Source organism: Thamnophis elegans, chromosome Z, assembly GCF_009769535.1.
Source record: "Thamnophis elegans isolate rThaEle1 chromosome Z, rThaEle1.pri, whole genome shotgun sequence".
Taxonomy (NCBI): Eukaryota; Metazoa; Chordata; class Lepidosauria; order Squamata; family Colubridae; genus Thamnophis; species Thamnophis elegans.
Genome location: NC_045558.1, coordinates 1,162,053 through 1,175,495, shown reverse-complemented (window position 1 = coordinate 1,175,495; position 13,443 = coordinate 1,162,053). Strand labels below are relative to the sequence as shown.

Genomic DNA, 13,443 nt, shown 5'->3' with positions numbered 1-13,443 from the left:
AAGCAAGACACTTAGGTTTTACTCCATTTAACAACCTTCTCTTGCCCCGGTCATTAAGCAAATCGCTGCAGTTCTTAAGTGCGCCCCACGGTTGTTAAAGGAATCCAACTTCTTTGTTGCCTTTGCTTGCCACTAAAGCAGATCACCTGACATTGCGAACGTCGTAAAAACGAGACAATCGCTGAGTGTCTGGATTTTAGTGACCGTTTGGGGACCCCAACACGGTCGTTAAGTGTGAATAACGGTTGTCTCATTTGGGGGGGGGATGCCACAATGGAGGGTAAGGATGAACCCCACGTAGATTTTTTTCTTCAGGGTCAAACTGTCACTAAAGGAATGGTCGTAAGTCCGAGGACCACCCGTCCCTGCCTCCGAGACCCACCCCAAAGATAAGGGCCTGAAGAAGAGGGGGAGGGGCCCCCAAAGCCCCACCCCAGTTGCTCACCCTCGCTGCAATGGGGCCCCGTCCAACCGTCACAGCATGCCCGCACCGTCCGGTTCCAAGCGACGGGCCCGGGGTCCTCGTTCCTGTTGGGGAGGGGGAGTAGAAAGATGGCAGAGCGACCAAACAGGCAGGAATCCAACTGGGCTTCAAAACGAAGCCCTTTCTTGCGTGGTTGAAACTCTCGCACTTCGACAGGCCCAGCTTTGAATCCTGGGTCAGCTTAGATGACCTCTGAGGGTAACTTCCTTTTTTTAAAAAAAATTTTTAATTTCAATTTGCGGGAGGGGGGGAATTTCACACATTTCGCGGTCGATCCAACGATAAAATCCAATCAAAAGAAAAAGGAATTGAAAACAAGAGATGGGAAGGGAAGAGGAGAAAATACGAAGTGGGACCTCAGAAGTCATCTAATCCAACTCCCTGCTCAAACCAAGACTTAACAGAATCACAGTGGGAAAGAACCTTAAAGGTCATCTAATCCAACCCCCTTCTCAAGCAGGAAACCCTTACAGAATGACAGAGTTGGATCGGACATTGGAGGTCATCTAGTTTAACCCTCTGTCTGAGCAGGAGTCCCTTGAATAATGACAGTGTTGGAAGGGACCTTGGAGGTCATCTAGTCCAACCCACCACCCCCCCGTTTCAGCCTCCGGGGTCTCACTTGTAAATGTAGCACAGGGTGCCCCCTGGCCCAGAGTCTCGACGGGTCCTGTCCCTGTCGAGGTGCCAACCGGCCCTGGTGTAGTGATAAACCTCCACGCAAGGCACCACGTCTTCCCGTCGGACGCTCACCACGTCTTCCTCCCGCACTTGGACCAGCCTCTCGCACCAGCGCCTTTGGATGGAATAAAACAGCCCTGGGATGGGGTGGGGTCTCCGGGATAGGGGTCTGCTTAAACCACCCCCCTCTTCTTCTTGCAAATTCTTCCCCATCCCTTAAACCCCAGCTGTCAGTTCCCGCCTTGCAAAATTTGCAGCTTGCTTAGAGGTGGAAAGGAGACCACCAGGAGATCCCGAACGAAGTTAGAAGCCACTTCAACGTCCGGGAAGAAGGCAAGGAAAATATTCACGAGGGTTGCAGCCAAGAAGGAGCAGAATGTCCCTTCCTTGGAGGCTGGGCTTTAACTTCGCCTCTGCCGGGACTACACCGCAGGATCGATGTTTGGATGTTTTTGTAATGGTGGATTGACTCCCTCGTTCTTTTCTGCCCAGAGAGATTTGATGGGACGGGAAACCCACTAACCCATCGTTCCCTGCGGAGTTTTGGAGGGGAGAACAGGAGGACTCAGGTTGCCTTCTGGGCATCCATCCTTACCCATCATCCACTGCCATCGTCTGCCAGATGGAAAGCCATGCCAGGATAACATAGGATCTCTCCTGGCGGGAACCAAATTCACCACACGGTGACCCCTTTGTCCCCTCTCTTTCCCGGGTCTGCAGACGGACCTGGGCTAAGCCTCCCTTCCTGGACCCGGCTTATCCCTTCGAAGAATTCCGAGTCCCTGCAGGGTGTTTCGAACTCAGCGTACTGTGAAAGGCAGATCAAAAGATTTGTTACACCTCGCGTGGACGGACTGAGAAGCGGAGCTGGGAAGCTCCCTCATGAGCAGTTCACAATCTATTGATGAGAGGGGAGGGGGAGGGAGAGGGAGAATGAGAGACAGACAGATAATGATAGATAGATAGATAGATAGATAGATAGATAGATAGATAGATAGATAGATAGATAGATAGATAGATAGATAGATAGATTATGAGAGAGAAAGGGGGGAGAGACAATGAGATAGATAGGTAGATAATGAGAGAGGGGGGGAGAGAGATAATGAGAGAGATAGGTAGATAATGAGAGAAAGAGAGAAAGAGGGGTAGAGAATGACAGAAAATGATAGATGAGAGAGATAATGAGAGAAAGAGAAAGAAGGGGGAGAGAGACAGACAATGATAGATAGGTAGGTAGGTAGGTAGATAGATAATGAGAGAGAGAGAGAAAGGGGGAGAGAGAGATAATGAGAGATAGGTAGATAATGAGAGAAAGAGAGAAAGAGGGGGAGAGACAATGATAGATAGATAGATAGATAGATAGATAGATAGATAGATAGATAGATAGGTAGGTAGGTAGGTAGGTAGGTAGGTAGGTAGGTAGGTAGGTAGGTAGGTAGAGATAGTTAGATAGATAGATAGATAGATAGATAGATAGATAGATAGATAATGAGAGAAGGGGAGAGAGAGACAATGAGAGATAGAGGTAGATAATGAGGGAAAGAAATAAAGGGTGGGAGAGACAATGATAGATAGATAGAGAGAGGGGGGGGGAGGGAGGGAGGGAGAGAAATATATATAGAGAGAAATAGAGGAAGAGCGAGAGAGAGAAATTGATACAGATAGATAGACAGACAGACAGACAGAGATGATAGATAGATGATAGATAGATAGATAGATAGATAGATAATGAGAGAAAGGGGGAGAGAGACAATGAGAGATAGAGGTAGATAATGAGGGAAAGAAATAAAGGGTGTGAGAGACAATGATAGATAGATGATAGATAGATAGATAGATAGATAGATAGATAGATAGATAGATAGATAGATAGGAAGGAGAGAGAAAGAGGGGGGAGAGACATAATGATAGATGATATATATAAGTAGATGACAGACAGACAGACAGACAGACACACACATACACAGGGTTCCCTGGTAAGGGGTCTCCTGCTCAAGCAGGGGGTTGGAGACTAGATGACCTCTGAGATCCCTTCCAACCCTGTCGTTCTGATTCTGTATCCTGGAGACTGCTCCTCTGACGCAGGTTCCCAAGACAGCTTGGACATCAAAACTTGGACCTTCTGCCACTGGCGGTGGGGGTGGGGTGAGGATGACAAAACCCTCTTTTCCCCCCACCCCAAATTGGCTGTCGGGGGTCACCCTGTTTTCCACAATGAGGGGGGGGGGCTTCCTCGGCACAAGCCTGCTTTCAACCTTGGAGAGGAAAGGTGGTCTTTAGAACCTACCCCTGCCCCCCTCCCCCAAAAAAGAACTCTGGTTCCCAATGGAAGCAGTTGGGCTGAAGGATTTGGTGTGGGTTTTGTTGTTGTGGTTCCTGCACAAAAGGCCACAGCCAGTGTCAAGGCTGAAACAGAGATAATTCCGTACACTTCTGAATAAATTCCTTGTGTGTCCAATCACACTTGGCAAAGGAAGGAAGGAAGGAAGGAAGGAAGGAAGGAAGGAAGGAAGGAAGGAAGGAAGGAACGAAGGAAGGAAGGACAGAAGGAGGCAAGTGGGCAGGCAGGGAGGAAGATGGAAGAGAAAAGAAAGAAGAAGGTAGGAGAGAAGGCAAAAAGGGAAAGAAAGAAAGAAAGAAAGAAAGAAAGAAAGAAAGAAAGAAAGAAAGAAAGAAAGAGGCAGGCAAGGAGGGAGGGGGGAAAGAAAGAAAGGAAAAATAAAAAGAAAGGAGAGAGGAAGAAGAGAGGAAAGAAAGAAAGAAAGAAAGAAAGAAAGAAAGAAAGAAAGAAAGAAAGGGAGAGGCAGGCAGGGAGAAAGATGGAAGGAAAAAGAAAGAGGAAGGTAGGAGAGAGAAAGCAAAAAGGGAAAGAAAGAGGCAGGCAGGCAGGCAGGCAGGGAGGGAGGAAGGAAAGAATGAATGAAAGAAAGGAAAAATAAAAAGGAAAGAGAAGAAGGAGGAAGGAAGGAAGGAAGGAAAGAAAACGGGAGGCAGGCAGGTGGAAGGAAAAAGAAAAGAGAGGAAGGTAGGAGAAAGAGAAAAGAGAAAGAAAGAGGCAAGCAGGCAGGCAGGAGGGAGGGAGGAAGGAAGGAAAGAATGAATGAAAGAAAGGAAAAATAAAAAGGAAAGAGAGGAAGGAGAAAGAAAGGAAGGAAGGAAAGAAAACGGGAGGCAGGCAGGCGGAAGGAAAAAGAAAGAGGAAGGTAAGAGAAAGAGAAAAGGGAAAGAAAGAGGCAAGCATGGAGGGAGGAATGTAGGGAGGAAAGGAAAAATAAAAAGAAGGAAGGAGAGCGGAAGGAGAGAGAAACGAAAAAAGAGAAGGAGAGAGGGAAGGAAGGAAGGAAGGAAGGAAGGGGAGGAGGTCCTTTTGTTCTCCCTTGGGGGGGGTCAATGGCACCCCAGCATGGGCAGAGGGAGGGGGTCCTTTGAGATTTGGGGAGGGGTCTCCTTCTCCCCTCCCTTTTTTAAGGGTGGGGGTGGATGAGGGAGAGAGGAGAGACCCCCGACTCTCCCGGCGAGGCGGGGAAGAGGCCTCAGGGCAGCCGGGCACCGCCCCCTCCCCTCCCTTTCTCTCTCCTCCCCCTTTCCCCCTCCCTCTTTCCCTAGCCCCTCCCCCTCCTGGCCCCGCTGCCTTCTGGGAGCTGTAGTCCCTCGGCCTTCCTTGCGCCCAGCCGAGCCGCTTCGAAGCGGGCCCGAGCCGGGGGGCTTCCAGGCCAGCGGGTGGGGGGTCGAGGGGGGTCTCCCTGGCCCGGAGGAGCCGATCCTGCCTGGAGGGGGCGCGACTCCCCCTCCCCCTCCCCGAGACCATCGGAGGCTCTTCCCCCCCCCTTTGGATGGTAAGGCTGGGGAGGGGGGGTCGCGCTTGCGGGAGGGGTCGGGTCGCGAAGGAGGGAGGGGGGAAATGTAGACCCCTCCCCACACCACCCAGGCCGATCCCCCCCTCCCAAAAGAAGGAGCTGCGGATGGAGGGAATGGGGTGGGGGGCGGGCGAGGGAAGGAATTCCTCGATCCGGTCCAAACCGGTCCGAGGATGGGAGACCACCAGGAGATCCGAGCCCGACTTTCCTTGGCTCCGATCGGGGCTCCCTCCGGGTGGGGAGGGGGCTCTGTTAGGGCTGGGAGGAGGGTTGCTCATGGGGCCCCTCCATGCCTCGAGGTGCCAATTAGGGGAAGGGGACCCCCAGCAGCTTGTGGGACCCCCTCCTCTCCCTCCAGATGGGGAGGGAGAAAGGGGACCCCCCCTCAAAATGGATGCAGCAGGGCATCCCGATGTTTGGCAGAGGAGACCCCCCCAGAGGGGAGGGGGATTCCCTTTTGGGAAAATCACCCCTTCCCTTCCAGGACCCCCAGCCCTAAAGAAACCCACCAGCACCGCGAAGGAGACCGGTGAGACTGGGATTTGAGGGGAGGGGGTCCCACTTTGTCTATGGCCAGAGGCCTGGGGAGGGGATTGGGGTTGATTTCCGGGCAGACCCCTCCCCATCGAGCGGGAAAGGCTGGCAGAGGGCATTTGGGGAGGGGGAAGCGGGCAGGAAGGGGAGGGAGCAAGCCTGGCAGGAAGAAGTGGGTATTAGGGGAGGGGTCCGTGAGAGGAAGGGAAGGGGAAGCAGGGAGGGAGGGAGGAGCAGCCTGGCTATTTGGGGTGGGGGCTCTGCTTGCCAGACCCATCTCCCCCCTCCCCTTACGCCCCCCCCCTCTCCTGCCCTAAAACAGGAAATAAAAAGGGAGGGGTCTTTGTAAGCAGCTGAAAGATTGGCTCCTCTTAGCTGCTTTTACTGCAAGTCCTCGGACTTATGTCCATTCATTTAGTGACCGTTCCAAGTTGGAACCGCGCTGCGGGGGGGAGGGCCTTTTTCACCCTTCATGTCCTCAAAATTGAGACGCTTGGCCACTGACTTGTATTGGGATGTGTGTGTGTGTGTGTGTGTGTGTGTGTGTGACACCACCGTCGTAAATATGAGTCGGTGGCCGGGGATGTCCTGCATTCAGGAAGCCAAAATACAAATTGCCAAATAAAAGAAAAAGCCAAAAAAATGCAGATTGGCATGCCAAAATCCAGCTGGGCACTGAGCCTCTCCAGACCCCCCTCCCCGAGCCTCCGCTGTGGACCATTGGTGGGGTAGTAGCAGGCTGAGTTTTTATCTCTCTACCTGGGTTGGCCAGGTGCATCTACCTGGACAGCTGTGCTGGTCATGCCCCTTCCTTCATTTCCTGCCTGTCTGACTTCCTTCTCTCTCAGCCTTCCTTCTTTTTTCCCTTCCCCATTTCCCTTCCTTTTTCCTTCCTTCCTTTTCTACTTATCTCTTTCCTTTCTTCTCTCTCTTCCTTTTTCCCTTTTCTTCTCTCTTTCTCCTTCCTACCTTCCTTCCTTCTCTCACAGCATTCCTTCTTTTTTCCCATCCCCATTTTTCTTCCTTTTCCCTTTTCATTCCATTCTTTCTTTCCTTCCTTTTTTTCTTATCTCCCCCTCCCGCTCCTTCCTTCCTATCACGGCCTTCCTTCCTTCCTTCTTTTTCCTTCTCATTTTTCTCCCATCCTTCCTCTCTCCTCTTTTTCCTTTCTTCCTCTTCCCTTTCTCATTTTTTCCTTTCCTTTTTTCCCATTCTTTCTGTTCCACACTTTCTTTTCTCCCTATCCCTCCTTTACTTCCTTTTCCCTTTTTCATATTTCTTCCATTCTTTTCCATATTTTCTTTTCCTGCTATCTCCCTCCCTCTCTCCCTTCCTTCCTTCTTTGGTAGCCTCGGCAAAAGGTTGGGAGCACGGCCGATCACCCGGCCCTAATTGGGGGTCTCCACCTCTGTCCTCTGGCAACTCCTGGAGTGGGTAGGGGGACACGGCGAGCAAGAAAGGGTTGTCTTCTTGGGCAGGCGGGTTGGGACGGGGCTAACATAAAGTGGGGTACACCCCAAACCCTAATTTAGCTGCTGCCTTTTGGTTTCTCCCAGGTGCCAGCGCGGGGCGAGGACCCCACTCTCCGTTGGGCACCCGGGCACTGGCGGGGCTGGACAGAACGGGACGACGCCATGCGCGAGAATTACAACACCACAATTGCTCTGGGTAAGGCAGCAACTGCCCACTTTTCCTGGAGTCGTCGCTCCCCCCAATTTTGGGGGATGGGCGAATCCCCCATCCTGAAGGCGCTGCGCCCCCCCCCCCCCGAGTCCTTTGTGGCCGTGCTCACTGGGTCTTTCTCCTTTGCAGGCGCCCCGCTCACTAAACCGGAGGTGGCCCCACAGGATGGGGGCCTTTTACCAGCCAAGGGGGCAGCGGAGACGCCTGATACAGGTCGGTCCCGAGACCGAATCCTGGGGTGACAAGGGATGGAGGCTGAAAGACAGAGGACGAGGGAGGAGAGAGCCTTTTGACCCCAAAAATCATTTTATTCCCATGCGGGCCCAGGTGCGAGTCAAGATAGGCCAGTTTAGATCCTTTAGGTTAAGGAACTTGTTAGAAACCTGGAGATGGGGAGTTCTAGTTCCGCTTTAGGCATGAAAACTAAGTATTTTGGCTTTAGGCCAATCACCAGGAGATGGGGAGTTCTAGTCCAGCCTTAAGCATGAAAGCCAAAGTGGGTGATTTCAGGCCAGTTCCTTTCTGAGCCCGAGATTCCTAGCAGGGTTGTTGTCATGGGGGAAAGAGGAGGAGGAAGGTTCCTGTTAGCTGCCTTGGATTATTTGGAAAAATAATAAAAGATGGGATACAAATAAATAAATAAATATGAAAAACAATAATAGGCTCCTGGAAGCACCCTTGCTGGAGTCATTCTCTTATTCTATTTTGTTATTTTTATTGAATTTGTATTGACATTATTCTTTTAATTATAAAATGATTACTTTCCTTTAATTTAAAATAATTTAACTAGTTTTCTATTATCTTTTAATTTATCATTTTATCTTATTTTTATTTCATTTTATTTTTTATTTATTTTTTTGATTTTATTTTCATCTCATTCTGTTTGATTTAATTTAAATTATTACTTTATTACTTTATGTTTTGATTTGTTTATTGCTAGTTACCGTATTTTATTATTTTAATCATTAGTTGTTTTAATTTCACTTAAATTAAAAAAATTTCTTTTGTACTTACTTTTTATTTTAGCAGTTTATTTTATGATATGTTAGTTTTATTTTATTTTATTGTTTCGCTAACTTAATTTAGTTTAATTTAATTTATTATTTTATTTTATCTGATCAGATTTTATTTTTTATTAATTATTTTACTACCTTATTTATAATTATTGATCTAATTATTGATAATTACCTATTTTTTAATTTTTAGTTCATTTTAAGTTATTCTTTTATTACTTTATTTTAATTTTATTTATTGTGTTTGTATTTTTTGTTTTATTTTATTATTTTACTTTTATTCAGATTTAGTTTAAATGATTATTTTATTTTACTTTATTAATGATTTAGTTATTGCATTAAACTCAAATTAAAATAATTTATCATTTTTATTTTATTCAATTTATTTTAATTTTATTATTTCAGTTTAATGTCATTTTGGTTAATTTCATTTATTTTACCTGATTTATTTGATTTTGTATTATTTATTTACCATTGTATTTATTTATAATAATTATTGGTTAATTATTTATAATTATGGGTAATAATTATTTACTACCTTCATTTTGATTTTAATTTAACTTGAATTAAATTATGTTCATGTTTTTCAATTTTATTTCATTTGTTTTAATTTACTATTTCATTTTTATTTTATTTCATTATTTTAATTTAATGTAGTTTGATTTCTTATTTTGTTTTATTTTATTTGATTTGATTTTCATTTGTTTAATTTAACAGATGAGTTGGAAGGGACCATGTAGGTCATCTAGTCTCACCCCTGCCCAAGCAAAGACCACACACCATTTGTTTTAATTTGTTTTTATTTAATTTAATTTATTTAATTTTTAATTTCTTGTATCGTGATTTCCTGGGACAGGATCCAGTCATCCTGGCTTTGAACAGGCGGTTAAGGCTGACCAGCGGCTGCAGGAGACAACAGAGAGACCCGGTAGGCAAGAAGATCCAAAGGAGCCAGCCAAGAGTTGTCCAGGTGAGGTGGTGTCACACCTGAGAATCCAGGACCCAGACGGCAGAGGGTCACTTGTTGGAAGAGTGCCTTTGAGTATACACAGAGTGCATGTATCTCACTTCAGTGGCTGTAGAAGTGTCGGTCACTCACGGTCTCTTCCGTTTGTGAACCTCTCTCCTGCCCCCCCAAATCTCTGGGGCAGAGACGGCCATTTTGAAACCAGTCCCAATACCACAGCTGCAGGTAATCCCACCGCTACATGCTCTGCGAGGTGGGCTAGGCTGAGATACGGGCCGGCCTAGTGTCCATCCAGTGCTTATGGGGGTGGGGGTGTCTTCCCCCCAGATTCATCCCATAATCCACTCGCTCTGATTCCATTTTGCATCTTATTGACTTGAACCCCATCTTCCGCAGGCGACTGGCTCATCCGGACGGTGAAGGTTGAAGCCGAGGACTACACAGAGTGGCCGGCCGGGCTGAGCACAGAGGCCCTGCTCTCGGGGCTGCCCCTGGCCAGCGCCTGCAAATCGGAGGGGCGCATCCCGGGACCCGGATACAAGGACGGAGCCAGACTGGGAGAACTTTCTGGACTGGCTCTGCAACAGTGGCAGATGTTGAGCGAGGACAAACAGCTGGGTTGTCCGCGCTGCGAGCACCCGGCGCCACCACTGGGCGGCAGCCTCGGGGACCCCCGCCCACGTCCCTTCCCCTGCCTGCAGTGCGGCAAGGCGTTTGGGAAGAAGGCGCACCTGACACGCCATGCCCGCGTCCATACCGGTGAACGTCCTTTCGCCTGCACCCACTGTGGGCGCCGATTCTCGCAAAAGATTCACCTGGGTTCGCACGAGCGGGTGCACACCGGGGAACGGCCTTTTCCCTGTGACCGTTGCCCCAAGAGCTTCCGCAAGAAGACCCACCTGGTGCGCCACCAGCTGACCCACACCGGTGAGCGGCCTCATGCCTGCACGCTCTGCCCCCGCAGCTTCGTCCACCGCCGACACTTGCAGCGCCACCAGCGGCTGCACGAAGAGGAGGCAGCCCGCGTTGGAGACCCTGTGGAGTTGGGACAACCTGCCCCCTCATATGGGAACAGTCTAGAGCTAGGCCTAGTGGGGAACGTTCCCCCGTCTGGAGAGAACTTGGCCGCATCGGCTGTCCTGGGACAGAACTCCAGGGTTCAGGTCGATTGTGCACAAGTCAGTTTCCCGTACGGGCCTGGGATGGAGCTGGGGAAGTTTCTCCCCTCCTATGTTGGGCACATGGAGCCTGAACAGGGCCCCTTCCTCTTTAAGGCCGAGCCAGAGCTGGGGGGTGTCCCAGGTGCAGAGAGGGAGGACCGGCCCCTGGGGGAAGCTTTTCTGGATCCCACAAGTTGTAGAGCTCTCTGTGGGGTGCAAACAGTGGAGGGTGCACCGTATCTGGAGCAGGTTGGTAAGACCGAACCCGAGGACGATGCAGGGGCAAGTCAACCACCGGAAGAGAAGCCATTCCTGTGCTCTGATTGCGGGAAAGCTTTCGCCTGGCGGAAGAATCTGGCATCCCACCAGAGGCTCCACACCGAGGGTGGGCGTCCCTTCTCCTGCGCCGAGTGCGGCCGTGGTTTCAGCGACAAGCGCCACCTGACGGCGCATCTGCGTGGCCACATGGGCCTCCTACCCTATGCTTGTCCTCACTGCGAGCGTAGCTTTGCGCACCGTGCCGGGCTGGCCGCGCACCAGTGCGGGGGCCACACGGGACAGCGCCCCTTCGCATGCAATGAATGCGGCCGCTGCTTTGCTCACAAGCGCCATCTGCAGAGACACTGGCGCAACCAACACTCGGCCGAGCGTCCCTATGCCTGCGCGCAATGCGGACGTGCTTTTAGCACCCGGGCCAGCCTGCTGGCGCATGTCAAATCGCATGCCGGGCAGCGCCCCTTTGCCTGCCCTCTCTGTGGGCGCGCCTTCAGCCGCAAGTCACATCTAGCCCGTCATGAGGCTGTGCACACCGGGCTGCGCCCCCATGCCTGCACCCAGTGTCCCCGCCGTTTCAGCTCCAAGACCAACCTGGTGCGTCACCAGGCAGTACACACCGGGCTGCGCCCATACATCTGCACCCACTGCGCCCGCAGCTTCAGCCGCAAGACCCATCTCTTGCGCCACGAGCGCACCCACGCCAGCGCCCCACTGCCCAGCGCCACCGGTTGGGTGACTGCCTTGCCGCAGAGTTCCCTGCTGCAGCCAGCCGAGCAGCGCCCGCCTCTCCTGTTACCCATGGCGCTGGAGTCTCCCTGGCAGTGAGGGCCCCCTAAATCCTGCCCATCTTATGCCATGGGTATATCGTAGCTTCAGTGTCCTACGTCCTTTCCGAGCAGCTATTCGACTACGGGGAAACATTTTGGTGGCCCAGAAAAAAGACCGATCCTGCAAGTGAAAAATGACATTTACGCATCCTTGCAATGTTGTGGACCGTACAGCGGAGTTCCCCAACTTTTACAACTTTGTGGACGGGCGCTCTGTGGGAGTCAAGGATGTTTCTGTGCAAGTGGATGACATGAGTGGACAGCAAGCTCCTTTTTCCCAAGTTGCAAACACACACCTCCACCACTCGGGCTGATGGTGCACACACCTTCGCCCGCCACTCCTGTGACCCAGCTGCGAACAGACCGCAGCTGGGTAGTGTGCCGCGGCCGTGATATTGGGGACCCCTGCCTTAGCTCATCGAATGACCTGAATTACAACCTAATTTATTCCGACGGCCAGTCTCCAACAACCCCGTTCCCCCCCCCCTTGCCTTTTGAGGTTTCTACAGTTGTGAACAACACAACCTCGTAACCACGGTTACAGAAGACACACCATGCTTTGTGTAGGACTGCGATCCAGAGACGGCTGACCCAGAGGTGGTGTGTGTGTGTATCTGTGTGTCTCCCGTCTGAATCTCTCTCTCTTTTTTTTTTTTGCAAAACACCTATTATCGGGGTGACTTTTAAATAAATTTTACATTTTAAATAATAACGGAAACACTGTTTTTGAGGGTGTGTGTGGAAAAATAAGAGTAGACAAATCATTTTAGTAGCATCATAAGGCAAATATAAAAGTACGTTTTGTAATCTTTTTCTTTGATGTAAACAATAAAAAAAAATGAATTCTGCCTCTGGTTGTCCTTTTCCTCCTCCCCTTCCCCCTCTTCCTTTCCTTCTCCTCCTCCTCTAAATTGAGGTCAGGGGGATGTGTTGTGCCCCCCGGGGGTCGTGTTTTTCTAAGTCAAAATATGCTGAAATATAAAATATAAAGGAAGAACACAAATACATTTCATACCATTTTGGAGTATGTTCAACTTTTTAGAGCACTTTGAAAACAACAACTGGAAAAGCCTTCAAATATATCTTCTGGATGCTACAGTGGTGAAATTCTATTATCTCTTGTCTGCCTTGTAGATTAAACAAGGAGATTAAAATGTTGTGTATTTTAGTCTGCACCACGAATGCTCTGAATATTAAAAGAAAATGTCTATAGTTGAACCGCAGGAGTCCTCGATGGTCTCCAGGATGGGTTGTTTTCTTGGCGACCTCTCATGACCCAACTAGGGGATGTCAGCAGGGCTAGAAGGGGGACAGTGTTGCATAGTTGGGTCACGGAACATCTGCAAGGAAACCACAAAGCTCAGAGAACATCAGAGACCCCCTTCCTGCCCCTTCTTACAAACCCCTCTTCTTCCGAGCACTGATGATGTTACCAGATTTTTGGTAATAAAATGTCTGCAAGAAAATAGCCAAGCTTAGCACCAAAGATTCCACAGTCATCCTCCTCTGTTCTAGTACTGATGATGTTCCCTAGTTGGGTCGTGAAACATCTGCAAAAATCCCCCACCCAGCTCAGAGATCAAGGACCCCCCCAGTTCTCTTCCTCGTCCTCTCAAACTCCATTGCCTTCTGACACTGATGACGTAACCTACCTGGGTCCCGAAACGTCTGCAAGAAAGCCATCCAACGTGTGCATCATTGCTGGGCTGTGGATTTGAACCCAGGTGCGGCTTCCAAATCCTGGTTTCCTTATTCTTTTGGAATTAAGCTCAGGGAATCTGGGTTTAATGTATGAATCCAGGCTTCGTGTTGGTCAGCCGTAAGAGTGGGTCACAACCTGGCCAGGGTTTCCTCGACAAACCAGGTTTAATCCAATCATGGCTTGGGTTTAGAATGACCAGCCACCTTCGGAAGAGAAACCACAGCCAGTCCTCAACATACGACCAAAACGGAAGGTATGCCAG

At 49.7% G+C, this 13,443-nt stretch overlaps 2 protein-coding genes across 2 annotated transcripts in view; one reads left to right on the top strand and one right to left on the bottom strand.

Moving 5' to 3' along the window:
• LOC116520557 (SCO-spondin-like) overlaps nucleotides 1–1,777 on the bottom strand; it is a 122,258-nt gene extending 120,481 nt beyond the window's left edge. The window contains exons 1-3 of the mRNA XM_032234806.1: nucleotides 1,761–1,777; nucleotides 1,107–1,280; nucleotides 446–528 (exon numbers count right to left, since the gene is read on the bottom strand). Of these exons, the coding sequence (XP_032090697.1) occupies nucleotides 446–528; nucleotides 1,107–1,280; nucleotides 1,761–1,777 (274 nt within the window). The remainder of the gene's footprint in view (nucleotides 1–445; nucleotides 529–1,106; nucleotides 1,281–1,760) is intronic.
• A 3,009-nt stretch (nucleotides 1,778–4,786) lies between these two features.
• On the top strand, nucleotides 4,787–12,311 carry LOC116520583 (zinc finger protein 467-like). The gene is made up of 5 exons (XM_032234838.1): nucleotides 4,787–4,998; nucleotides 7,110–7,221; nucleotides 7,366–7,449; nucleotides 9,106–9,219; nucleotides 9,613–12,311. The coding sequence occupies exons 1-5, from the start codon at nucleotides 4,996–4,998 to the stop codon at nucleotides 11,475–11,477; spliced, it is 2,178 nt and encodes a 725-aa protein (XP_032090729.1). The 5' UTR covers nucleotides 4,787–4,995; the 3' UTR covers nucleotides 11,478–12,311.
• Nucleotides 12,312–13,443: the final 1,132 nt, after the last annotated feature.

What these genes read in the sequence shown, in the direction of transcription:
- LOC116520583 (XM_032234838.1), top strand. An exon ending in AGCGGAGACGCCTGATACAG is followed by an intron (nt 7,450 to 9,105) that starts GTCGGTCCCGAG and finishes TTCCTGGGACAG; the next exon opens with GATCCAGTCATCCTGGCTTT. An exon ending in GCCAGCCAAGAGTTGTCCAG is followed by an intron (nt 9,220 to 9,612) that starts GTGAGGTGGTGT and finishes CATCTTCCGCAG; the next exon opens with GCGACTGGCTCATCCGGACG.